Raw genomic sequence first — 26,926 nt, forward strand, 5'->3', positions numbered from 1 at the left:
AAGTCCTAATCAGTAAAACAAATCACTTGACTATATCAATGTGCAAAACCCATTTCCATAAAAGTCAGAACACTTTCTAAAAATGCAAAATAACAAACCAAACAAAACTGACATTGGTAATTTGTGAATTCCTCTGAACCATTACTTAACAGAAACAATGACAAAGAAAAGATTTTCAGATTTCAATGACCAAGTGAACTCAAATTACATATTATTCTCTTAAATAAACAAATTTAGGAACTGATGCCTGCACCACTCTAAAAAATAGGAGACATAGGCAAGTTCACCTCTAGGTCACATCACATTTTCGTTTTATTTTTTACTTTAGGAAGTGGAGATAATGATTGTTAAAGCTTTGTAAGTGAATGTTTACTATTCTTACTGTTGAGTTGCTCAACAGTATGCAGTCACCATCGTCTGATTCACTTTTTCATGATGCACCATATATTTTCTGTAAGAGTCAGCTCTGGATTAGAGGTAGGATAGTCAAGCACACATGTCCATGAAGCCACACTGTGGTAATTAGTGCAGAATGAGGCTTGGCATTGGCCTGCTGAGATAGACATTGAGATCCTGGGAAATGTCGTCTTGATGGCAGCATATGTCCCTCCAAAATACCAATATTTTTCAGGGTCAGCATCAGAAATATGCCGATCAACCATTCTTTGAGCATTAATGAACCCCATGCCATCACTTTGCACATTTCATTAGTAATAGTCTGGATGGTCTTTTTCTTATTTGAAACGAAGAATCTACTGTATGTTTTCCTCCAAAACAATTGGAAACCTGGACTCTGAATCTGATCATACAATGTTTCCTCTGTCTTTTGGTTCATTCCAGATGGCACTGGTGTCTAATATATGGCTTCCTCTTGCATAATACAGTTCAGGCTGCATTTACCGATGCAGCAGCAGACTTTGTTTTTTGACTGTTTTGATGAACAGTGATTTTCGAAAGTGCCCATGTGGCTGTGTCCTCACGGTAACATGATGGTTTCTCAAACAATACCACCTGAAACTCAATGGTCACCCACAGCAAACTGTAGGTGCCGTCCTTGGCTTTTACACACAGATATTTCCCCTGATATTTTGAACTGTAGATGGTGAAAGACCTAAATTCTTTGCAATATTACATTCAAAATATGTTCTGGAAATAGGGTTTGTAAATATAAACGGGAGATAGACTAAGAGCAAGCAAGATGATAAATAAAATGAACTATGGATATTACTTTATTTATAATAAAATTATTATGCCTTCCTCTGAAGACCTAGAATCTTCTCACTGATATAATGGTGTATTTAGAGATGCTCTTCGTAAACAGACCAGTTTGCTGATTCAGTCCTGTTTGCCTTACATTTTGAGTTCACTGGAAAATTGTAGCTTTATTGTTCTCATTATACACTCTCTACAAGATGAATTATTAATCATGTACCATATGTGTTTAACTGATGAATAAACATGAATAAACAAACTAGGCCCAGTGCTTCTCGAATCTTATTTTGAATAACTCGTCTGCGATATTTTTTTTTCCCTTTTCAGTTGAGCTGACTTCACCACAAAGTCCTGTTTGCGAGAGAACAGCCTATGAGCTGGCAACACTTTTTTGAAATCAGGAAGTGAAGTCAGATGCACACAGAGGAAATTCATGCAAGCTGAAGTACTTCTAAGCGTGTCCTTTAAGCCTGGGCTGCAGGTTCAAGTGTCTTCTCACTGCTGCATGTGAATGAGGCATGGACAGGAAGGCCAGGGACGCCAATGGGTGGCAGGAATAAATTTCATCCATATTATTCAGACTCACCTGAATGACCATGAGTAACTCAGTCAAAGTGGCACATTCCAGTGCAATCAGAGCCGAGGTGAAGCGCCACGAAAGCCTGCAGAACACCCTCAACAAACTGCTGAAACAGCTGGAGAGGGTCGAGGACCAACAGCTCAGGACAGGCCTTAAGGTCTATCTCCACAGTGTTAAAGGTGAGAAACCGGTGTTTAATTACATAGAAACCTATGATGAATGCACAGTAATGTGCAAAGTTTGGATACCTCTGGTCAAAAGTCATGTTTTGTTGATTTTCTAGATTAACAAATCCTCATCGGAGGATTCTGTTCATCTGTTTATTTCAGATTAATTAATCAGTTTATTTCCTGCTTTTCCCTACATGCTAAATTCAGACGTAATTAGAAGTACATTAACATGTGCAGATGTGTGTCCTCTGTAGAGGAAATGAACTTCAAGCCACTCAGAATCTCAACAAATCAACAACACGTCATTTGAGCTAGGTTTTGCCGTAACCTCGAGTGACCGATTTATTTGTGGGATTATTTATATCAAATATAAATGAACCCCCTCAGCCCTAAAACCTCCCCAAAAATATAGGAACAATCTGAATCTGATCTAACCTCATGCAGAGGATCACAGGATGGTTGCTCTGTATAATCTAGGTCAGACAAGCTTTCACTGCAATCATGTATCCTCTTTGCGGAAATGGCTCATCACAGAAGTTTAGAGATGCACCCACCTTTGTTTCTTTCTAGTTACCCACTCAAAGAATGAAACATGTGACGTCCAAAGCCTTTAGTTTGGCTGTCATTAACCTCGCTCAGAAGAAATTTGAAAACATCCACGATGTGGAAAACAAGGATATAAAATGATATCAGAATCATCTCGGTTTTGTCAGATATTTGCATGTATTAGTAATGAACAGACGTTTGTTATTTCAAACTGATATATGTTGACATATGTATTGAAGTTTGGAATAGTGTAAGTTTAAATGATCATGGGTAAAGTATCTGAAAATCCTTCATTTTTATTAACTGTACTGCATTTGTAAACCTAAATTTCACATTTCTCTGTAAAGCTTATCTAAGTGAATCCACATTTTGTAAAGGTGTATGTATGTGCATGGACATGGGCAGAGGCATTATCAGATATGTAAATAAACAAAAATAACTTGTTTATAATTCTACTACGTGTGCATAATGTGAGATATTATTGAGTGGACAGTAGATTGGAGGCATATTAAAAATGCAGCATTGCATTCAGTACGTAGTATTTAACCAAGTACCTAAGAAGATGTAGCATTGAGGAACAGGGTGAAAGTGGGATAACACATTTGCAGAGTAACAGATGGACTACAGTCTGTAAATATTTAATGTGCACCTAGATATATGGTCAGTGGAATATTAGTGTGTGTGATAGGTGTGTGAATGCAGTAAAGAAATGTTTTGCTATGGCAACTTGAATAACATTTGTTCAAAACCAGATCTGGCAAACTCATGTCAAAGTAAACATTCCTCCCAGAATTCATTTCAACTGCCCTGACAACTTCTCAGAAGGTTTAACACTTTTTAATTCTGCTCAAAACAAGTCATTTTTAATTTTAATTTAAATTGTATTCCTATTCATTGTTTAATTTATTGCAAGGCATAATTAATTTGTACTGAGAACTTAACTTAAAAACTGAAAGGTAGTGTAAATACATTTAACATGTAAATCTTACAAAAGTACACATTCAGAAAATCCCAGTGGTGAATTTAAAGTGATGCTTTTTACTGTTTACTGCATGGATTTCTGTGTACTGTCAAATCTCTTTTCAGTCACATAGTCAAATTGTTTTACCAGGTGCACCAGGTTGTAACATTCACCTAAGTAATTTACTGAACCTTACTTAGCATCATATGCTAGCATTAGCATGGTCATATAAAATGAATAGGATAGTAGATCTGAAGATATTTCCTTTGCCTCGGTGCTCCACATACCCAGTACCATAATCTGGTTCTGTTTAATTAGCTCTCCACTGATGATCTTTGCAGAAAGCAACCTAATGGACTTCTTTAAGAATATTTATGCAATTTCAAAAAGTTCACTCAAGAACAAATAATGTAATCAAAAACAAAGTTTATTTTACAAATTCCAAGAAGTCCTTGTTTATGGAGTGACACCTAAACCTAAGCTGGCTTGGTGCTAATGTAACATAGTGATTCCCATAAAGGTGCTAGCAAAGTTAGCAATATAATGTCAATATCTTTTCAGAAAAACAAAGAGTTATATAAATGCCATACACAAAAGATACATTCTGGTGTATTCTAAAGCTCACAAATATGTTAAGATATGTGCATTGTACACATGTATTAATTGATGTAACTTTATTTATTAATCTTTTTAAAAAGGATAAAATTAAAATCTGTTCTTGTTAAATAATTCTTTCAAGGGTTAAGGCTCTAGATTCTGTGGAAGGAAGAAATGAAGCCTGCTTAGCAGTGATATTCTGTGATGATTTCTCAGAAACCACATAAGAGTAAAACAGTGTTATCAGTCATGTAATTTCCTAAGAGCAGCACAGGTTCAATAGAGCTCATCCTGTAGTAATACATCTCCATTACTCTGTGCTTTGAGAAACATCAGTCACTCTGTCTACACATTGTCCAATAGTTATTCATCCTATTGGATATTAAGTTAAAAGCTCATGTTGCAATATGATCACCATCGCTGATAGGTTGTCATGGCAGCGGCCGTATGTATGGGCCCACTTCCTGTCTGCCGCTCTCTCGCTGCCCCAAAACCCACTTCCTCTTCATCTCAGACGCCACCTGTCACTTCAGTCTTACACACTATATTTAAAAACTAATACTAATCTTGGTACGATTTCCTTCACACTGTAAGCAATAGCATTCACTGATTGTTACTATATTTTAAGACATTGAATATTTGTTGACACTGAGGTTCTAGTGGTGTTTTTTTCCCCCAGACAAGCACACATTATTATTTAATGTGATGTTACCAGAAGTCCACAGATGTTTGCCACAGGGTCAGATGTTCTGTTGACAAAGCTTAATTTGACTTTCATATAGTTTGTCAGATTAGCTCTCCATAATTCACTTCCTCTTCAGGTTACTTCCTCTCGTATGTATAATTACCGCTAATCTCACTGACGACAATAGATGATCTGAAAGTACTCCACCTTTTCTCTGAGGCTGAGGCCCATGACAAAAACTTCCTCAGTGAATGGATACTGTTGTGGCTGAGAAGTAAATATTCTTAAAGAAGCCCATTAGGTTGCTTTCTGCAAAGATCATCAGTGGAGAGCTAATTAAACAGAACCAGATTGTGGTACTGGGTATGTGGAGCACCGAGGCAAAGGAAATGTCTTCAGATCTACTATCCTATTCATTTTATATGACCATGCTAATGCTAATGATCTAATGCAGACATTTAAAAAAAATCTCTTCATATAACAGACGTTTAAGATGCTACAACATGTTACTAATTTGTTTGAAGTGAAATGGTGAAGGTAAATTGATCTGGTTTCTTTACTCTAGTGGTGATAGGAACCAAATACTTCAGTGTTTATGGCACAAATATATCCTGTTTTTACAATCCAAAAGTGATTTATACGTGTTTTGAAATTTGGTATGTCTTGCTTTTAATGATAAAATAGTGTAAATCTGAAAAAAAAATATATATCTTAAATCTGTCAACCATTACTGAATTTTAAAAAATGCATTGTAGGCCAAAGATATATCAGAAAATAAGGTCACAGACAACAGGTAACACACTGGAGACCATTTTAAAGCAGTAGCTTTATATGTGAGGAAGCCTTTCGAGGTTTTTTAACTCCTCAGTTAAAATCTGAATCTATAAGTTCCTCCAAACAACATATTTCATAACCATAACCCTGTCTGATTCTCTTTGGTTGTGTCTTAACTTAATAGTTCTGCAGACATTCTGAAGATAAGCGAAGCATCCCTTTAGCAAACAACTGAGTGGTCCCTAAATGGCCCTTGTGCAGCCTTCAACAGATTAAAGAAAATAATGTAGACCAGAAAGCACTGAAGAAAGAAAAAAAGAGTGAAGAATCATGCCCTGATGCTCCTGGGCATAATGTGTTGTCATGTGAGAATAGTTCTTCTAAGGAGATGAGTAAAGAAGTGTGAATATGATATTTGGTTTTTTTTGGTGGTGGTGGTGGTGGGAGGGGGGTTGCAAAAATAGAGAGCGATTGTTAAACCTTTTTTTTTTTTGACGGAAACAGAAAGAAAGATCAAATGATAGAGATGATAAATTTGCCGATAGGTTTCAGAACAGATTAGACTAAATAAAGACCTTCACAATGTATGGATCTCTTATTAGTGGGAGGGTTTATAAATGTCTAAAATATGGCTAGCTTCAATGGGCCCTCCTAAAACATATACCTGAAATTTAGGGGAATACCAGGCCATTCACAATATCCCATTATATTTCATGCAAAATTTGCTGATTCTAATCACATACCGTCACTGTTCAAAGAAAAACCTGTATCACCCGAATAGTAAATTTGTTGGAGAAGGAAAAAGCCATGTTAACTTTTAATGGAGGCCAATGTAAAAAGATTTTATTCCAAGTAATTTTGGAGCATTTCTATTGGTTCATTCATCATCATCAATTTTCACACAATCAGACAGCCACTGTGTTCAAAGGATGTACAAACATGGAGATATATATGTTTTGAACAGTGAAGATATATACTATATTTACAGATATATTTTGTTGCATACAGTCACTGGGTATGTGAAAGGTGCTATATTAGTGTAACATATTAATATTAATATTCATTTATTCGTTGTCTGTAACCACTTACCCAGTACACACACTGGGGTTGGGTGGTGCCAGTCCTTCTCAGGGCAACACACACTGACACATTCAGTCACATTTATGTTATGTATGTTCATGTGAATGTTGCTGTTGTCCTTGCGCTAGAATACAACTACTGTGCCATATTAGGGCAAGTAGAATTCAGTGTTCTATCTATCTATTGTTACACTTATATAGCGCCTTTCTAGACACCCAAGGATGCTTTACAATCCACACACACACTGGCGAGAAGCGGCAGCCAAACACGCACAGCGTACTCTCGACCAGGAACGACCGTCCACCTGGAGGACTACATCGAGCACTAGGGTTTAACCCAGGACAGAGCGCCAATCCATATCTGGGCTCACACTCATTCACTCACACAAACAGACATTCATTCACATACACACTCATTCACTCACAGGACAGTTATTAGACAGAAGCCAATTCACCTACCCTGTGGGAGGAAACTGGAGACCCCGGAGAAAACCCACACAGACACGGGGAGAACATGGAAACTCCACCCAGATGGGACTTGAACCCAAGATCCCAGCGCTGGGAGGCGAACGTGCTCACCACTAAGTCACCGTGCCGTTGTTTCTTTTCTCTGCATTTTGCCATTGAAATTACAGCAAATAAACCATAAACATACCTGGATTAGCATTACAGCTAAGTTTTGGAAATTATATTTAATTTATAGAGGATTACAAATATGGTAAATATAATTAAAAGCGCATTATGTAGCAATATAAAATAAACCAAACCTAAATATTATGAATGTGCCATTTGTTGGTCACATTTACAGTTCAACTCTGAAAAAAATGTATATATCAATGTGATTCGAAAGTCATAGTGCATCCTTAATTAAACTTAATTTCCTCCTAATACAGAGCACATAATTTATTTGTAGCATACATGCCATGAAACACATGAAAGCAGTAAATCCCTTGTTGCCTTGTGGCTACTTTCTAAGAAAGAAAATTAGATACTTCCCTTCCCCAGGTGGAAGGTTAGATTTTATAGCTATGACCTCGCTTCTCCAGGTGAGAGCTACTACATGGTAAACAAGCCTATTGGGACTGTAATGTCAGATAGAGCACTGGATGAGACGGTTTATAATGCTGAGTATGCAACTCTAGTTGAAACCTTCTGCTGATCTTCTCCTAAGTGACATTTGCCCTCTTATGTCCAATCAATAGCATTTATTATTGATTCCTCCTCTCAATGTGGCCACACATTAACATTTTAACACACTCCCCACTTAGAAATGAAGGTTCTGAGTGACTGACTAAAAAGGCCAGATGTGTTACTCCAGCTGTACTCCTCATGCAAACAGGAACAACCCTAATTTGTAAAAAGGATGACACATTAATGGTTAATATTACACGTGCAGACATGATAATATTCATTTTTGCATTGCCAAAGTGTAGGGTTAGGAACAAAGAAGCCTATAAAGAGTGAGAGTCTAGATAGAACCAGTGCAGGGAGGAGGAGTTTATGCTCCGGAATACCTTGGTAACAAGCTGCCTCAGCATCTAGAGTAGAAAAAAAAAAAAAGGTTGGGGAGGGAGGTGCTGCAGCTCTGGGTACTTTCAGCTCTTCAACCACACTAACTGATGAAAGAAGATCTGTTGTTTGTGTCATGTAGGGTGAGATTAATAACAAAAAGCTGTCTACGCGGATACAGCAGTCTTGATTAGCCACGCTAATTTAGATGCTCTCATTTGTTGATTAGGTATTTCTGTGACTCCTCCCCTTCATTTCACAAGCATTTCATTGGCTCTAGGTCCTTTGAGCGTGCGCCTGCCTCTTCCCACAAACACATCATTGCCACCCTGTGTTCCAGTGAGAGAGTGGGAGAGAGAGAGAGGATGAGGAAGAGGAGAGGGAGGGAGAGAGAAAGGGGGTGGTCGAGGGAGGCAGAAAGGGAAAGAGGGAAAGGGAGGGTGGGGGGGACTAGCTGTGGAAAGCAGAGGCTGTGAGCTGTCTGGTTGGTGACAAGGGCAGGCAGGCAGAGAAAGAGGAGGGAGATGCTGAGAGCAAGCAAAGTCCTCCAGCTTAATGCTGCTCTGCGTGGGCACTACAAAAAGGCATCTCACAAAGGGATTTGAGGGATTCCTCTGCTCAAGGGCAGACGCCTGATCTGAGACTTGCGAACTTTCTCAGCCACAAGGATGCAGGTTTGTTTTGAGCACCGGTGGGACTTGATGCTGGGGTCTGCCATCCGTATGGTGGAAAACCTCAGAACACTGGAGGCGTGATGGATGGACTTTCTGTGAGAAACCTGGGATCACTCCCTGTGGGCTTACCCCAAGGTCCCTTGTGTCAGGTAGACTTCTTGCCTGTATTCCTTTCACCCTCCATACTCTCAATACTCTGTCGCATGGCTGCAAATGGCATGCCTTCGTCTGAAGGCAACAGTGGGATGTCATCTTCCTCTCCATCACAGTAAATGGTATTCATTTCTCTTTTGATTGATATTGTTCTGCTGAAAGGTTGAGGTTAAAGATATGCAAGCAATTTGGATTTGTTTAAAGTTTGAAACCATTCATGTGGCGGTAAATGGGATATCCATGGTTTGGAGACATGTGGGAGTCTAACAATGAGATCAGCGGGCACAAAGGACACTTGTAGCAATTTGGTCCACTCCGGGGAAGCAATTCTTTTCTCTGCCGTCACTCGTCGAATTTCTTTTCTTTTGCACTTGCGGTCAGAACCGAGGACATTTCACAGATCAGACTAATCTATGTCTGTGTCTCTCTGCCTGGCAACCTTGGATCTCATGGAGCGAACTGGCATATCACATCATAGAACCACCTACCTCATCTCGCTAACCCTGGTAAAGGTGGAGACAACTGAGGAACATGGGGCGGAAAAAGCCAGGCACAGCGTGGACGGGGAGACAAGCCGAGCGGGTGGAAAACAACCACCTCCAAAGACGGACTCAAGCAATGGGGTTCAACATCCTGAGAAACAAGAAGAGGTCACTGAGCCACAGGCCAGGAAAGATATCCAACTCAAAGCAGAGCAGGAAATACTTCCAAGCCCCAGGGAACATAAAGCTCTTTTTACAGATGGTGCTTGCCCCGGTGACAGGCAAAAATCAATAACCTCATCTGCAACTGAAAATGGTGGGGTAAGAGAAGCCACAGCAGTAGCTCAAACACCTATAGCCAAGGAAGTAGCTGATCCTGCCCAACCCCCAGCCACAAGCAATGTCCCAGGACGTATTAGCAAGCGGCCTATGTCCCTCCTGAAGGCACACAGTGGTGCTCTCAGCAGCCGTGAACTGAGAGAAGCCAGAGAGAGCATGCATGCCTCCTCCAAGAGCCTGGACCGTAAGGATAGCAGGTCTGGAATCCAGTCCCCTGCTAGTCCTGCTCCTAGTTCCTTCAGGGCGTCTTGGGCTGTTTGTGAGGCCAAGCCCAGTCAGGAAGATCTGAAAGGAAGCAGTGTGGCTAAAGTATCTACTGAAGTGACAATAGCCATGCGAACTCAGAGCCCAAGAGCAGAGCGACTGAAGGCTGGTTCCACGTCCCTTCCAGTTCCAGTCACCATGGTCTCCAAGCCCCAGCGCAAAGGGAAAAGTCGTACCTTGGACAACAGTGACCTGAACTGCCTTTCTGAAGACCTTCTGAAAGGAAAAGCTGACCAAGTGTCATCAGACATGAGGCCGGGTCAGTCGCAGGGGGCTTCAACACGGGATCGCAAAATGCTCAGATTTATTAGTGGCATTTTCACCAAGAGCACTCAAGTCCCTCCCAACACTGGCACGGTAGTCCAAACCCCTGGTTTGTCACAGAGGGAGTCCAGTGAGGATGAAGGTAGGAAAGAACCTTCCATTCCCATTCATAGTTTCTTTCAGGTCACATGATCACAACCAGAGCATGTTGCAAGGGGCATATATTAAAGGAGATATCACCCCTTCTCTCCTTTACATTTTAATCACTGGTAAAGAGATAAAAATAAAAGGGACCCTACGGCCTGCACAGGTCTATGTGTATCATTTTAATAATCAGAAATAGAATGGGAAACTGCAAGAAATGACAAAAGCCCAGATCATTTGACTCTTACAAGAGGGAATGACTTTTTATGTCCTATTTTAAATCCAGTAGCTGTGGCATAAGTTAAAGACATCTTTTCTATGCTGTCACCCCCCCAAAAAAATGTCCCCGTTCCTTATCCGGAACATTTGGAATAAGAAACGAATTTGATAATGCCTACGCCAAAGGCTGTGCAATTACAGCCAATGTCCTAATCCCATCTTTGATGTTCCACCCACAGCCTGTTTTTATCCCAACCATTTTCTTCCATTCTTTTCATGCAGCATTTTTTAAAAAGAAAATCAATGTTTAAAACGTCTCTCACACCCCAAGGTGGAAATTTAGATATGAAGGAAGCCTAAGATCTTTTGGCAGACCATCAGTGAGGAGATTTACTTTTTGGCCGATGCATTTAGACTCTGCATCCATCAAAATATATGAAGATTATGTATTATCCTTTTCCGTGGAGACCGACAATTCAGTGTACAGCAGCTTTGTACATGAAGTGTAACCTTAAATGTTCAGAGGATTGAACTGTCGCAGTGTAACCCACACAGGTGCCTCTGTAATCAGTTAGAAAGGGAGTGTGATTATAGCTGCATGTCTGCATGTGTGTGGTCCGTGAACTGTGAGTGCAGGTGGTGTCTGTGTGCAAACCAACGCATGCGCGCAGGAAAATATTTACGTATGTGTTCTCCGGGCAAGCTGATGGAGCGGCTGGTGGTAGGGTTGTCATGGCAACAGGCAGGCGGACGGAGCTGCCTTGTTGTATGGCTGCGTGATGCCAGGGAGAGAGTCCCTGGCCCAATGAATTTGAGAGGAGGGCTGTATGTGCGGAGCGTGGGGGAGTCCATGAGGGAGGGTGGCTTTTGAAAAGAATCCAAAAAAAGGAAGACAGGCTTTAGAATCTGACACATAGAGCATCCTTTTTTCAGACTTGGCAGCTCCGGATATGCTCCTATATATGGAGGCTTTGGGATGTGCATAAGAGTTGTACTCTCTGATGGCCCTGTCTCATAAAGCACTCACAGAAACGGTCTGAATTGGTGTGCCTATGTGAATGCCTGCATTTCACACAGGAAGTGGGGAGTTGATAGTGGTGCGTTCAGAAACACTTCTTTATTTCAATCACAAGCTTCTGTGTGTGTGTGGAAGCAGCAGACTTCCTGGTCAAGCAGTGCAAATCACTATAGCAATATGTGACTAAACACTGTCCGGCAAGTCCTTAGCTGCCCCCTGTACATGTCCACATCGAGCCACAGTTGGTAAGCCACGACTGAAGCAATCGCAGACGAAACAGCATGCTACTCCATCCGTCACTGATGACAGCACCACAGCTGGGGTTCAGCCACTCCTCACTTATGAGAAAAGAGAGGGCGTATGTGTACATTCAGAGCTTTTTCTAATCTCACCAAAAAAAATCAAGATTTATTTAATGCTGAAACAATTAGGCTTTTATTTTCAATCCCCAAAATAATTATACTTTACCTTTTTGTTTATTTACTTATTAATTGCTCTATTGTAAACACAGAGAAACTGATTTCTTTAAATTAAAAAAATAGCCCTAAAAGTCACAACCACTTACTACTAATGTAAAATGTAGACAAGTTGTGTTATTAACAAAACAAAGTTGAAATAATGTGCACATTTTTAAGAATTGCAGACACTGACATGAGAGCAAAGAGCTGGTTAGATTTAAGGGAAGCTGTGGATTCTTTTAAAGTAACCATTCGACTGCTTCTCCAATTGGCCATTTGTTCTTATTTTTAAAATTCGAGAAGTGGGTTAGAATTAATGCGCTGTCTTATAGAACTTGTAAATTTTGGAGTTTTGGGTCCACTACGCTGTGTTTGAGTACAACCAGACATTCTGTCATCACTAACAGAAAAGATAGGCAGCAGTTCATGTGTAAGCTTGATTCTAATATTATAAATGCTGCTTGCTATTTTCAGTATTCAAATCTTTCATGTGTTTGAACAAGGCATCTGACCGCCTGTGAACTCTCTCTCATTCTCTTCAAAGCATCATGTGCCAACAGCCAGGAATGGACCCTGAATCGCTCTATTCCAGAGTTGAGACTGGTAAGACTATTACATTATCTTCATACAAACAGGAATAAACTAAAGGGTAAATGGACAATACAAGTGTTTATGTAGATTTTTAAAGATTTAAAGGCTTATTAACTTAGTCATATATTGGAATTCATTTCAAAATAATAAAACACTGACAGCATTCTGTTTAAACATTGTCCCACCCTCATTATTCAGGTCCTCAAATCCAGATTTATAAATCCAGTTTCCAGTCCTGGATTTTGTAATCACTATTATATAACAGACTAATTGACTGTTGTCAAATTGCCATTCAGTGTCTTGCCCTCCACAAATGATAAAAATTAGGACCAGCCTTGTTTAGTAAAATGAACGTAGTCATGTTGTAGAACCTACTACCATATTCACATGAAAGTGCACATGAGTTCTTAGTTATTGCTTAGTTATTGCTTATAAATTACCGCTGTCCAGTTTTAAAAATGTATATCCATTTGTGTGGAATTTTTGTTTACTCATTTGAACACAGCAGCTGCCCTTCACAACTTCTTGATAAATGGGCCAATAGAAATGCTGCAAAATTACTTGAAATAAAATATTTTTACATCGCAGTCACACAGCTCCAGAGGCCTGGAGATGGTGGGTTCGATTCCTGCTCCGGGTGACTGTCTGTGAGGAGTTGGTGTGTTCTCCCTGTGTCCGCATGGGTTTCCTCCGGGTGATTGTCTGTGAGGAGTTGGTGTGTTCTCCCTGTGTCCGTGTGGGTTTCCTCTGGGTGACTGTCTGTGAGGAGTGTGGTGTGTTCTCCCTGTGTCCGCGTGGGTTTCCTCCGGGTGACTGTCTGTGAGGAGTGTGGTGTGTTCTCCCTGTGTCCGCATGGGTTTCCTCCAGGTGACTGTCTGTGAGAGTGGGTGTGTTCTCCCTGTGTCCGCGTGGGTTTCCTCCGGGTGACTGTCTGTGAGGAGTGTGGTGTGTTCTCACTGTGTCTGCGTGGGTTTCCTCCGGGTGCTCCGGTTTCCTCCCACAGTCCAAAAATCCACGTATGTGGATTGGTGACTCAAAAAGTGTCCGTAGGTGTGAGTGAATGTGTGTGTGTGTTGCCCTGTGAAGGAGTGGTGCCCCCTCCAGGGTGTATTCCCGCCTACAGATAATGAATGAATGAAAAAAAAAACTATTTTTAAATTGACTTTCATTGAAAGTTAAAGAGGTTTTTCCCTTCTCCTATAAAGTTGCTATTTTGGGAGATCCGTTTTTTTTTTTAACTGGACAGTGACGATATGTAATTTATATTAATATATGTAATATATTATCCAGCTATTTCAGCATTCCTGTTTTCTGATTGGGCGGCACGGTGGCGCAGCAGGTAGTGTCGCAGTCACACAGCTCCAGGGGCCTGGAGGTTGTGGGTTCGATTCCAGCTCCGGGTGACTGTCTGTGAGGAGTTGGTGTGTTCTCCCCGTGTCTGCGTGGGTTTCCTCCGGGTGCTCCGGTTTCCTCCCACAGTCCAAAAACACACGTTGCAGGTGGATTGGCGACTCGAAAGTGTCCGTGTGTGTGAGTGAATGTGTGTGTGTCTGTGTTGCCCTGTGAAGGACTGGCGCCCCCTCCAGGGTGTATTCCCGCCTTGCGCCCGATGATTCCAGGTAGGCTCTGGACCCCCCGCGACCCTAAATTGGATAAGCGGTTACAGATAATGGAAGGATGGATGTTTTCTGATTGTTCTTCATGTGTATAATGCTCTAATATAAGTCTAGCCTAGTTTGTTGAACAAAAAATAAACACCAAGATGAGGCAGTTCTGTTAAGAAAAATATATTTGTGCTCTAGTGTCTGATTTCTGAGGAAGAGAGTACAGTGCAGTAGAAGTGTAAATGTTGAATGTCTTCTTTGTTACTTCTGTTTCTCTCTGGGTTCATTCAGGGGGTGCTCGGTAACATGCGGAGTGGAAAGACTGCGCTGGTAAACAGGTTTATCACAGGAAGCTACCTTCCCCAGGAGTCACATGAGGGTGAGAACTTTGGCCTCTTTCAACAGCCTACACTGTCTAATCCTCAATGAGATTTCACATGCAGCCCATGATTCTTATCTAGTTAGGACTGGATTTTTGTTTTTTTTTGTTAGAGGAAATCATCCAAGTAAGTAATTTATTTATAAGGCACATTTAAAAACAAAGTGCTGAAAATAACAATACATTAAAAAACACACACATGTAAACATAGTACATAAACTTCACGACAAAAACATAAGCCATCAACTTAAACAGAAGGGTCGGAGGCTATCCGATCAAAAAAGGTTTTAAGTTTAGTTTTAAAAATGTGAATAGAAGGTGCCGACCTGATATCCAAGGGTAGGCTGTTCCATAGTTTTTGCGCTGCAACTGCAAAGGCCAAGACCATATGACCTCAAAGACCTGAGGAAATATTGAGTTTGAGCAGATCTCCTTTATAAGAGCAGACTCATTCAGGGACTTAAAAACGGTTAAAAGGCCAAAGACAATATACATCTTTTACAATAAGCCTTTCTGGCCTTAAACTAGCAATTAACATCTTATTTGTTATGTTATGAAGTAGTCTGTAGCAAAGCAGCTCTACGTCACATTTGTTTGACCAAATTCAAAATTTTGCATTGCTTTTCTTAATTATTGTCCTTTCACTACAATACCCAGCATGCATTCTGCAACTATGCCACACTGCTGACAATATCCACCCCAATACTGTTATTCTTTTAAAAATCTTTCAAACTTTGCTACTGCTCTCAAGATAAAACGGCATCCCCCTATTTAACAGCACTTTTTACAGTGGTTTCTCTTAGCACACTTAAAGCTATTTTTGGAATATGATACCGTTTCAGTAGCTAATTAAGTCTTGCATGTTTCCTCATATGAACTCACGCTGTTCCTTTTGAACTGCTACCAACACAATGACAACGAAAACTCAGCATGATTTAAGGAGAATGCTAACTGACTAGATCTTTTATGTTAGCACACTTTGTGTTAGCTAACAGACACATATGTATTTGCTAGCACTAAAATGAGTGATGGGGAGAGGGGTGAGCTTCCTACACACACAAATAGAGAGAGGCCACTTTCGCTGTCTTGGACTCCTGACATGAAATGGCTTAGGCATCACTGGGGATTAAACTCAGTAAAAAATATTGTACCCCTGATTGTCTCTTTATAACTGACACAAACCCAGATCTCATTAAATACTGGTTCCCAATTTTATTTCCTTTCTCCCTTATCAGGTGGCAGATACAAGAAGGAGGTACTGGTGGATGGACAAAGCCATTTGCTTCTTATTCGTGAGGAAACAGGCCTTCCTAGTCCACAGGTTTGTGACAATTTTTAGTGACTAGCTTAGTGACTAGTTTGTGAAGACCAAGCCCTCAGAGACGTAATAAAAAAGTAAACATTTTTTTTTTAATTAATCATGAATGGACTTAATCGTTTTATATGCATTCTAAACCATAACCATAACTTTGTCCTGTAGTTCAGCAACTGGGTGGATGCCGTCATCATGGTGTTTAGCCTGGAAAATGAAGCTAGTTTTCAGGAAGTATACAACTGTTTCAGTGAACTGAGTGCCCACCGCAGCACTGCGGACATCGCCCTCATTGTAGTGGGTACCCAAGGTAGGTATCACACATACTTGTGGTCTGCAGCAGATTTACACCTACTCCAACCTCTCAGAATAATAGTGCTGACCAGTTTTCCCATATGGTCAACAAAGAACTGATCCTAAGTCAGCTCTTTTATAGGTGGCAGTAGAATCAATGTGTCGCTGTGCTATTCTCCACAGATAAGATTAGTACTACTAACGTCCGTGTGATCGAGGATAAGAGGGTGCAGCAGCTTTGTGCAGATGTGCGACGCTGCACATATTATGAAACCTGTGCCACCTATGGACTGAACGTGGACAGAGTCTTCAATGAGGGTTCGGCTCTTTTTTGACTTAGAAATAATATAATCCTTAATAAAACATATTATCCAGGGAGTTTGTAATGGCCAGTTTAGCTTTGTTTTTTAGTATTATTTCTTGAAACAAACTTAATTCTGTGCACTATATGTTTAGAATTGGTGTGTTGCACGTTATATTCATGCTAATATGCCAGTGTTCACCTCTCAGCGTCCCAGAAGATAGTAGCAGCAAAGAAACAAGCTGCTCTTCTAGCTTCCTGCAAGTCTCTTCCCAACTCCCCCAGCCACCCTGGAGCCTCCACACCAGTGGCTTCTTCATTTCCAGGACAGGTACTACCTTCCTAATCTCTCAGTATGGTTCTGGTGTCATAGATTATCAGATAAACAGATAAGAGCGGGTCAGACTTATCAAAGCGTCTCACACCTACATTGCTACAAAAACATTTGGTTTATCTTTATAAAGTACATTTCTCCCTAGAGCTTTAGAAGTATACAGCCAGGGTACAGGAAACCCACTCTAACAAGCTTCTTGCCTGAGGTGGGAGTCTAACCCTAGTATGAAGTCGTATTATCTACTATGCTATTGCATTTTTATAAGATTATAAAGACTTATTAAAGGAATAAATCGCAGTACTATACATAAAATCAGAATAAATTATAGTTCTTATAAATGTTTTTAAAATTAGAAGTGTTCTTTATGAGACACAGACCTAGAGAATGATGGCTGCTTAAAACAATCCAATAAGTCGCAACAACAGTAGAGACCTTCTGCTACAACAGACATAAAACAGGCTCTAAATGTTATAAATAGTTACCGTGGTTAGATCTTTGCAGCCACCTTCCTTTAAGTGTGTGTGTATGTGTGTGTGTGTGTGTGTGTGTGTGTGTATGTATATATTAAATAGATGCCAAAAGAGCAAACTATATAGTGAGTACCTTAACGCCACCCATTTGTTAAACTGTTAAATTATATGGTGTGTTTTACTCAGGATTCCTTTTTGAATGAGGCACAATAGTCATCCAATAAGAACAGAGGTAATGATGATGATGACATTCTTATTTAAGGTCCAGTAAAAGCCTGTTTAATTTTAAGGAATAGAGAGAGGTTAGAAAATGTAATAATAATAATAATAATATTAATTTTTTGAGTACATAAACCCCCACACGTCATACGTGAACACTAAAATACAAAAACATTATAAGATAAGGGTCTTCAAAAAAAAAAAAAAGTTGTCATGTTCTATCTTGGTGTCTGTCTTCTCTACTCCGCCCACCTACCCCCACTTCATTCTATATCTGTTCCATTTAACATCCTTCTCTGTCTGTCCTGTGTCTCTCTCTCGTCTCTCTCCCTCTCCCAGGCCAGTAATGGGGGTCAGAGTAGTGATTACTCCTCCTCTTTGCCCTCCACCCCTGTGATAGGTCACAGAGAAATACGGGTAGGGGCAGGGGGAGAGGGGGGCTCCCAGAGAAACGTCCCTCGCCGACGGACCTCCTTATTCACGGTTAGTCTTTTAGTCTCCATACTGTCCAAAAAGTGAAGTAGCACAGAGATTTTTGGGGAGAGAGAGCCATTCCCTTCTCACAATAAGAGAGCTGTTTGAGGAGTGAATGATTGCAGAAATGCAATTGTTTCATAAGCGGAGGAACTCAAAGCATGTCAGATAAGCTCTCTATCATTCTGTCTCTCACCACATCTCATGTTTTGTCTGTCTTCCTCTTTCTGGCTCTGTCTCTTTCATCTCTGTGTATCACTGATGCTTTATCTGACATGCCTGCCATTTTAGAACCGCCGGGGGAGTGACACTGAGAGGAAGACCCCAGACAGCAGAGCTGATGTGGGAAGCAGCAGACCAGTTGTTATTAAACAGGTATGAGTACAGGCTGAAGGTGGCATGGTGACACAGCAGGTGGTGTCGCAGTCACACAGCTCCAGGGACCTGGAGGTTGTGGGTTCGAATCCTGCTCCGGGTGACTGTCTGTGAGGAATGTGGTGTGTTCTCCCTGTGTCTGCGTGCGTTTCCTCCGGGTGACTGTCTGTGAGGAGTGTGGTGTGTTCTCCCTGTGTCTGCGTGCGTTTCCTCCGGGTGACTGTCTGTGAGGAGTGTGGTGTGTTCTCCCTGTGTCTGCGTGGGTTTCCTCCAGGTGACTGTCTGTGAGGAGTGTGGTGTGTTTTCCCTGTGTTTGCATGGGATTCCTCCGGTTGACTGTCTGTGAGGAGTGTGGTGTGTTCTCCCTGTGTCTGCGTGGGTTTCCTCCGGTTGACTGTCTGTGAGGAGTGTGGTGTGTTCTCCCTGTGTCTGCGTGGGTTTCCTCCGGGTGACTGTCTGTGAGGAGTGTGGTGTGTTCTCCCTGTGTCTGCGTGGGTTTCCTCCGGGTGACTGTCTGTGAGGAGTGTGGTGTGTTCTCCCTGTGTCTGCGTGGGTTTCCTCCGGGTGACTGTCTGTGAGGAGTGTGGTGTGTTCTCCCTGTGTCTGCGTGGGTTTCCTCTGGGTGCTCCGGTTTCCACCCACAGTCCAAAAACACACGTTGGTAGGTGGATGTGTGACTCAAAATTGTCCGTAGGTGTGAGTGAGTTGATCTCTAAGTAAGCAAAATATTTTTGATGTTACAGTTATCTCTCATAGGGTAATTGCACCAATTTTTCAACCTTTAATTCATAACACATTATTCATTTACTGCCATTCAGATTAGTTTAATGTGAAACACTTTCCTGTCCAAAACAACCAATGAATAGCATCATTAGCAGATGAAGTTGGATGATTTTGATGTCATTGGGGAAAAAAGTGATGCAGCTATGCTCCCGAAGTGGTAACATTTTTTTTGTTTGTTTCTCTGTTAGGGCACTTTATGGAAACGGAGTGAACGCTCTTTGAACAAGGAATGGAAGAAGAAGTTTGTCACACTGTCCAACAGTGGCATGTTAACGTACCATTCGAACATCAATGTGAGTCGCATTTCATTTGTTACACGGGACGTGCAGTGACTGAATCAGGCTGAAGTCTCCACTTATAGTTCAGGAATCACAGGAATTATGGCCTAGTTTTTAATCACATTGTTAAATAAAACCCACATCCACTATGTGGTTGCAGTTGGGGGCTTTCTGAGGACCATGGGAACAGAATTATTTATTATCCTGCTTAAAAAAAACAGCACCAGTAACCACCAACAACATTTGTTTGGTTTGGATGCTGCTAAACTGATTAGCAGCAAAGTTATGAATACACCAATCATCACCAAAACAGCATATGTTTTGTTGCCAGACTGGAATGCGGGGTCAATAAACAGGATCTCGTTGACAAGCAAAACTAAACTAGACTAGCACACAACTGTTTAGACACACAAGAGTATTCATTTAAAGGATAAAACAAAGGGCCTGGGGAAGTGCTAGCTACTGGTATATGTTCATATTTGTTAGCAACAGTTTACGAAATCTTACTCACAGTCAATTCAGGCAGAAGATTCACACAAACAGGCATTATCACTGCAGAGCATCTAGTTAAGAAAAGGGGAAGATGACGAAAGCAGAATGATGTATTTATATAAAGTGAGACAAAGGACAATTTCTTCTTCTTGTTTTGTTTTGTTTCTTTGTTGAGTATTTCAATTCTCTTGCTGTAGGAACTGTTTTACATTTTAACGAACAGGCAAGCGTACACAATCTTCCAGCTTTAATAACTGGGGTTATTCATTCTGCCTATTACATAATTTACAAATCCTTCCTAAATAGCCTCTTTCTCCAGAAAGAGAGATTGATTGCCATTTGTCTATAGCCTAGAGTTCAAGTCATTTCTTATCTGCATTAAAACCTTCATTTTCACATAATGTAAATGAGGTGTTTAAATACAAGGTACCAATTTCAAGAGCCATTTTGCATCACTAAAGAATTGTACGAATGATGTAGCCATTTGAAGGTTTTCCTGTTCAAGCCAAGAGTCTATTTTAATATTTTTTTTGCTGCACAGAATTTACAATATTAAATTAAATATTAAAACAAAAACCTGCATCTTCTGAATGTGCATTTTAACATTTGTGTATGACTAATAACAGGAGTATAAGCAAAACACTCACTGCAAAGAAATGGACCTGCTGCGTGTGACTGTGAAAGTACCAGGAAAACGTCTGCACCGAGCCGCACCTCCAAGCGGCCCTGCCCCGGGGGTCAATGGCCTCACAAAAGACAAGCCACCATCTGAAGGGGCGACTCCATGTGAGTGATGCAGGAAACTTATTGTATTTGGATATCATTTTACAGTAAGCTCTTTACCTTTGACTTGGATCTCTTCTTCCTCTGTGTATATAGCAAGTCTTCTGACTGTAGATGAGGCGGCTGGAACAGGTTCTCAAGATGACCAAAGAGTTAAACGCTGCCCTTCATCTGTGTCCAATAAGGGAGTGAGCATGGGTATGTCAGTGCGTCTCGGTAAATTAAATTCAGTTAAATTAAACATTAGTTCATTAGGCCTGAAAAACAAAATAAAGTTTGAATTATGTGTTTGATACCACCCTTTTAAACAGACTCCAGCTTTGAGGGATCTCTGGGCTCTCCTTTGGGAAAAGACCTCACACCATCCTCCCCTATGACAGACAGGAAGACCAAGACCAAGAGGAAAAAGAGCATGAATGTGAAAGGAGACATTGCAGCCAGTCAGGCTGATGGTGAGCACCATTACAACCACGAAAACCAATTACAGAACAAGCAAACTACACCACATTATTATTCATTCAATGTGTTTTAAGTGTCCAAATGTGATGAAGGGCCAATGTCAATGTCAGTTAAACCAGTAGACATTGTAAATGTTAACGGTAGCCTTCGGTTTCATGGCTGTTGATGAATCAGTTTACACCACTCATGACAATATGACCACCTCCTTGTATCTACACTCACTGTCCATTCTATGAGTTTCACTAACCATATGGGAGCACTTTGTTGATATATAACTAAAGACTATAATTCATTTGTTGCTCTGTATACATTATTTTCCCATTTTCACCTTGTTCTTCAATCTTCAGGACCACCACAGGGCTGGCATGATTGGGACGGTGGGCCAGTCTAAGCGCTGCGGTGACACTGATGTGGTGGTGGTGTGCAGTGCTGCTTAAGTTTTAAAACACTGTCCACTCTGTTAAGACACCTACCTTGTTCTCATTCCAGCAGTGACACTGAGGGCATTAAAAATTCCAGCAGCTCTGCTGTGTCTGATCCACTCTTACTAGTCACTTCAGCACTTAGACTGGCCCACCATCCAAATCATACCAGCTCTGTGGTGGTCCTGTGAGGGTCCTGATCTTTGAAGAACAGGGTGAAATAGAGATAAGAATGTATGCATAGCAATAGATGGACTACGGTCTGTAATTAAGAACTACAAAGTGCTCCTGTGGACAGTGGAGCTGAGAGAATGGACAGTGAGTGTCGGTCATTATGTTATGATTTGATTGTGTATATGCTATAATAAGCTAAAAGCTTAAAGAAGCCTACTGAAGTTTTCCTTGCTTGCCTTCTGTTCTTTCTGGCTCTATTTTTACACTGTGTAAATGCATTCTATGAAATTACCTTATATTCTCTTTTGCTTCTCTCTTTTTTCTCTTCCCTTCTCTTTTTCCTTCCTCTCCCTTTGTCCTCTGCTGTCCTGGGCTAATTTCTCGCTCTGCAAGCCAAGCGCAAAATGTGGAAATTGAAAAGCTTTGGTAGCTTGCGAAACATTAACCGAACAGGTAATAAGGAGCCACGTGGTGGAGATTGTACTGTTGAGCTCCAGAGTGCCTGGATGTTGCTCTGCTGTGTGTGGATGTGTGCTTGTATGTGACCTTGATCATTTCTCAGCCTCGATGCCACATCATTAGATTATAGCAAATGGATTTGTGTGACCATTTCCATTCTTCTCTCTGTCTCTTCCTCTCTTTTTCTTTCTCTCTCCCTATCTCATATGTCATGGTAATGAGAATTGAATGTATTAGTCCAAGAGCTTATATGGGTGACTCCCATTGATTACTTCCTGCCTGACAAATAAATGTTGCATGTACTTCACAGAGGAGGAGAGTGCAGACTTCATCATCATTTCCAGCACAGGGCAGAGTTGGCACTTTGAAGCCCAAAATCACGAGGAAAGGGATGCCTGGGTGCAGGCCATCGAGAGCCAAATCCTGGCCTCTCTGCAACTCTGTGAAAGTAGAAATAAGGTTGGTTTTTGCAATGGTTCATAAGCAAAACAAAACTGTCTTTACGTATGGTTTGTACAATTTTGAAAGCCCAAAAAACACATGGCACGTTTGCAAGCTTTCATTCCAGCCAAGCTGGAGCACACCAATCCAACTGAGGTTTAGAGAGGATGGTTTATTACTCTCCCAAAGGGATTCTCAGTGATATATTATCATTTGAATAATAACATGAAAACAATATAGTGTATTGTGCAGAGCATGGGTAGGTCAGTTGATCAGGTAAGCTCCTGCTTGGCCGGAATAAGGCATTATTATGCACCCCTGCATTATGGGAATGAAAGTACCTACCATAAGTGTGTGTGTGTGTGTGTGTGTCAGACTCGAAGGTGCAGCCAGAGTGAAGCTGTGGCAATACAAGCCATACGCAATGCAAAGGGCAATGACCACTGTGTGGACTGTGAGGCACCAAGTGAGTGCTACCTCAATCTATCACCAATTTTCATAGATATAATTACCTACTACCCAGGACCAGAGCTAAACTTTTATTGTAGCTGCAAACACTGTGGAGTACAATATGAATGATCCTTATTCTCTCCTCTAACAGATCCCACTTGGGCAAGCCTTAACCTGGGGGCACTCATTTGCATTGAGTGCTCAGGTATCCATCGGAACCTTGGGACACACTTGTCCCGAGTGCGCTCTTTGGACTTAGATGACTGGCCCAGTGAGCTTACCAAGGTATTAACTGCTATAGGAAACCACATGGCCAACAGCATTTGGGAAAAGTGTACACAAGGTCGCCAAAAACCCACACCTGAAGCAACAAGGTGAGTGGAAATTCTTGAGATTGTTTCAGTTACAGGATGAGGTTCATAGCTGATTGCAACACTCTTTGATGACATGCAGCCAAACCTGACTGTAGCCTAGCTGTGGATGGGTGCCAAATAGATGTTTGTGCCAGTCTCACTGTTGGAGATCTGCCTTCATGTAGAGTTGTGGTCCCCATTTCTCTCCACCTGGAAATTCAACTGTCATACAAATTTATATCTAATTAACTATGCTTCCTATTTACGTAAGGGTAAAGTGTATGTCGGAGGCAATCAAGGACTTGAGAAATTAAGCTGGAACAGTCTATGGTTGGAACTAGAATGTGCAAGGTGGTGGATCTAAAATTTAGAGGAATTCCACTGTTGCAATTGTATTTTTTTCACCACAAAAAGTGCCATGACCCTTTAAGAAAATCCAGGCAATAATCGTAGAAATTCCTAAGAAAAACACAGATGGCAAACATAGTCACACACAGATAAACATATAACTACATCGGCCTGTTTCATTTGTATTTCACTCAGAGAGCAAAGGGAGTCTTGGATCAGAGGTAAATATGAGCAGAAGCTGTTTGTGGCGCCCCTGCCGACTCTGGCTGAGAACCCAGGAGAAGTGACATCAACTCAGCTGCTCAGAGCTGTCACAGAGAGAGACCTTCCCCAACTCTTGCTGCTGCTGGCTCACAGTGCCAAAGAACAGCTCAATGCCCCAACAGCAGGATCCCCTCTGCATTCTCAAAGCCCCCTGCACGCTGCTTGCCAACTGGGAGATGTAGTCATGACTCAGCTCTTAGTCTGGGTAAGGATGCCATACACAGTGAAAATGCATGATGAACATATGTGTGAACGCAGTTCACAACCGCCAAAAATAACTATGGCCACTGCCCTCATTAACACATCATGTTACATGTAAAAATAAAGTTAACACCCACCAAGTATATATATATGACAATTTTTAAACACTGTTTATATTATGGGCGGCACGGTGGCGCAGCAGGTAGTGTGGTAGTCACACAGCTCCAGGGACCTGGAAGTTATGGGTTCGATTCCCGCTCCGGGTGACTGTCTGTGAGGAGTGTGGTGTGTTCTCCCTGTCTCTGCGTGGGTTTCCTCCGGGTGACTGTCTTTGAGGAGTGTGGTGTGTTCTCCCTGTGTCTGTGTGGGTTTCCTCCGGGTGATTGTCTGTGAGGAGTGTGGTGTGTTCTCCCTGTGTCTGCGTGGGTTTCCTTCGGGTGACTGTCTGTGTGGAGTGTGGTGTGTTCTCCCTGTGTCTGCATGGGTTTCTTCAGGGTTACTGTCTGTGAGGAGTGTGGTGTGTTCTCCCTGTGTCTGTGTGGGTTTCCTCCTGGTGATTGTCTGTGAGGAGTGTGGTGTGTTCTCCCTGTGTTTGCGTGGGTTTCCTCCGGGTGACTGTCTGTGAGGAGTGTGGTGTGTTCTCCCTGTGTCTGTGTGGGTTTCCTCCTGGTGACTGTCTGTGAGGAGTGTGGTGTGTTCTCCCTGTGTCTGCGTGGGTTTCCTCCGGGTGACTGTCTGTGAGGAGTGTGGTGTGTTCTCCCTGTGTCTGCGTGGGTTTCCTCCGGGTGACTGTCTGTGAGGAGTGCGGTGTGTTCTCCGTGTCTGCCTGGATTTCCTCCCAATGTCCAAAAACACACGGTAGGTGGATTGGCGACTGAAAAAAAAAAAGTGTCTGTAGGTGTGAGTGAATGTGTGTGTATGTGTGTGTGTCTCTGTGTTGCCCTGTGAAGGACTGGCGCCCCCTCCAGGGTGTATTCCCACCTTGCGTCTAATGATTCCAGGTAGGCTCTGGACCCACCGTGACCCTGAACTGGATAAGCGCTTACAGATAATGAATGAATGAATGAATGAATGTTTATATTATATTTATTTTACCTTTAATTTAACCTGTAAATGAAGAATCATCTACAGCTCTGTTTGGACAAAAAACAAATTCTAAATTAGTTTTTTCTCTGCAGTATGGCAGTGATGTGAAAGCAAAGAATCATCAAGGCCAAACAGCTCTAACACTGGCCCGACAAGCTGGAAGCCAAGAATGTATGGAGATCCTGATCCAACATGGCTGCCCCAATGAGACTTCACCAACAACACCCACACCCGTTCTCTCTCGCAAAAGTAGCATCACCAGTCTTGGACGAGTCAACTCCAGGCGAAGGGTCTCATAAACTAGCAAAATGTTATGGACAGAAAAAACATTCATCTTTCTGACAGAAACTGGTCAATTTTTATTTCATTTTGTTAAAAAACTGTGTAAATCTCTGTGAATGTTCTTCTTTGTCCTCATTTAAAATGTACCATCAGATTCCTAAGGAAAGGCAAAAAATGTCATGGTCATTATATGATATACAATTAGGAATGGCTTTTTTTTTTTTTTTAAATACGGAGCAATATGATACATACTAATTATACTGTAATATATCTGTTACAAGGTGAAATGTAGCCTAGAAAATTTCTCAGAGCAATCAGAGGACAAGTATTCATCATTACTGTATCACTGTCATAAGAAGAAGATCTCTTCCTTATAATGAACAACTTACCCAAGGACATACAAACCTGTTTATAGGGGAGGAAATAGTATTTGTCATTGTGCAGCATTTCTAAGTACTAGAATTAATAAACTTAAATCTTTAAAAATTTTGATAACATCTTTTTTTTTTTCCTTAGATTTAAAGACAACACCAATATCACTAAAGCGTGAGAAATAAATTTGTTTTTGACAAATGGTGATTTGATGTTATCTGAGCCAGAACAAATCAGACGGAACATGACATGGCATAGATTAGCTAGAAAATTGTCTCTGAATATTTATCACTGACCAAGTGTTAAGCACTTAAAACACTTTACTAAAGTTCCTCAAAATGTCTGCTTAACTCAGCGATTAACAGTGGTCTGACATGAGACATAGTTCTCATATTAGAGAAGTCGTGATCATCTAAACCAGGTCTACAATATATATATATATATATATATATATATAAGGCATATCTGTAACTGATTATTTACATTTCGCGCCAAAACTATTTTTATCAGAAAATTGTTATAAAAGACTTTTATTATAGAAGTTATAAAATGTATCAGCATACAGAACTGACATATTTCTTTAAAGACACTGTGTCCCCTGATTATCTACAATTAATGAACCATTTCACATTTAAATACTCTAAATGTCTGAAGGGCGGGAATTCTTTAAAGGTGCACAAGGCAATTTGCCCCGAGTGCCTTTCTGTGTTATTGTAGTTCTCTATTCAGGCCGCCAGAGGTCACACATCCCAAACGAATATCCCAATTCATATACGATTACACTTCTTCAAATATATA

General features: G+C 41.2%; 1 protein-coding gene across 5 annotated transcripts; it reads left to right on the top strand.

Annotated features, from left to right (window-relative positions):
• The first annotated feature begins 1,676 nt into the window (after positions 1 to 1,676).
• agap2 (ArfGAP with GTPase domain, ankyrin repeat and PH domain 2) lies at positions 1,677 to 26,544 on the top strand. Of its 5 annotated transcripts, none has more exons than XM_066673163.1 (19): positions 1,677 to 1,971; positions 12,673 to 12,731; positions 14,615 to 14,702; positions 15,938 to 16,023; positions 16,183 to 16,324; positions 16,492 to 16,626; positions 16,819 to 16,940; positions 17,972 to 18,115; positions 18,398 to 18,481; positions 19,453 to 19,557; positions 20,661 to 20,820; positions 20,914 to 21,015; positions 21,129 to 21,269; positions 22,266 to 22,325; positions 22,642 to 22,790; positions 23,148 to 23,238; positions 23,374 to 23,596; positions 24,119 to 24,392; positions 25,567 to 26,544. In XM_066673163.1, exons 1-19 carry the CDS (start codon positions 1,803 to 1,805, stop codon positions 25,771 to 25,773), a joined length of 2,541 nt encoding a protein of 846 aa, XP_066529260.1. In that variant the 5' UTR covers positions 1,677 to 1,802; the 3' UTR covers positions 25,774 to 26,544. The 5 variants fall into 5 exon arrangements, with proteins under 5 accessions (XP_066529260.1, XP_066529261.1, XP_066529256.1 ...); XM_066673159.1 differs by lacking the exon at positions 1,677 to 1,971 and adding an exon at positions 8,645 to 10,431; XM_066673164.1 differs by lacking the exon at positions 22,266 to 22,325.
• Positions 26,545 to 26,926: the final 382 nt, after the last annotated feature.

This window comes from Hoplias malabaricus, chromosome 5 (assembly GCF_029633855.1).
Source record: "Hoplias malabaricus isolate fHopMal1 chromosome 5, fHopMal1.hap1, whole genome shotgun sequence".
NCBI classification, from domain to species: Eukaryota; Metazoa; Chordata; class Actinopteri; order Characiformes; family Erythrinidae; genus Hoplias; species Hoplias malabaricus.

Excerpts from the sequence above, each read along its gene's own strand:
- agap2 (XM_066673159.1), top strand. The coding sequence starts at position 9,354 with ATGTCTGTGTCTCTCTGCCTGGCAACCTTGGATCTCATGGAGCGAACT. Across the intron at positions 21,016-21,128 it reads CAATAAGGGAGTGAGCATGG|ACTCCAGCTTTGAGGGATCT; the intron begins GTATGTCAGTGC and ends CCTTTTAAACAG. Across the intron at positions 22,326-22,641 it reads GCGAAACATTAACCGAACAG|AGGAGGAGAGTGCAGACTTC; the intron begins GTAATAAGGAGC and ends TGTACTTCACAG.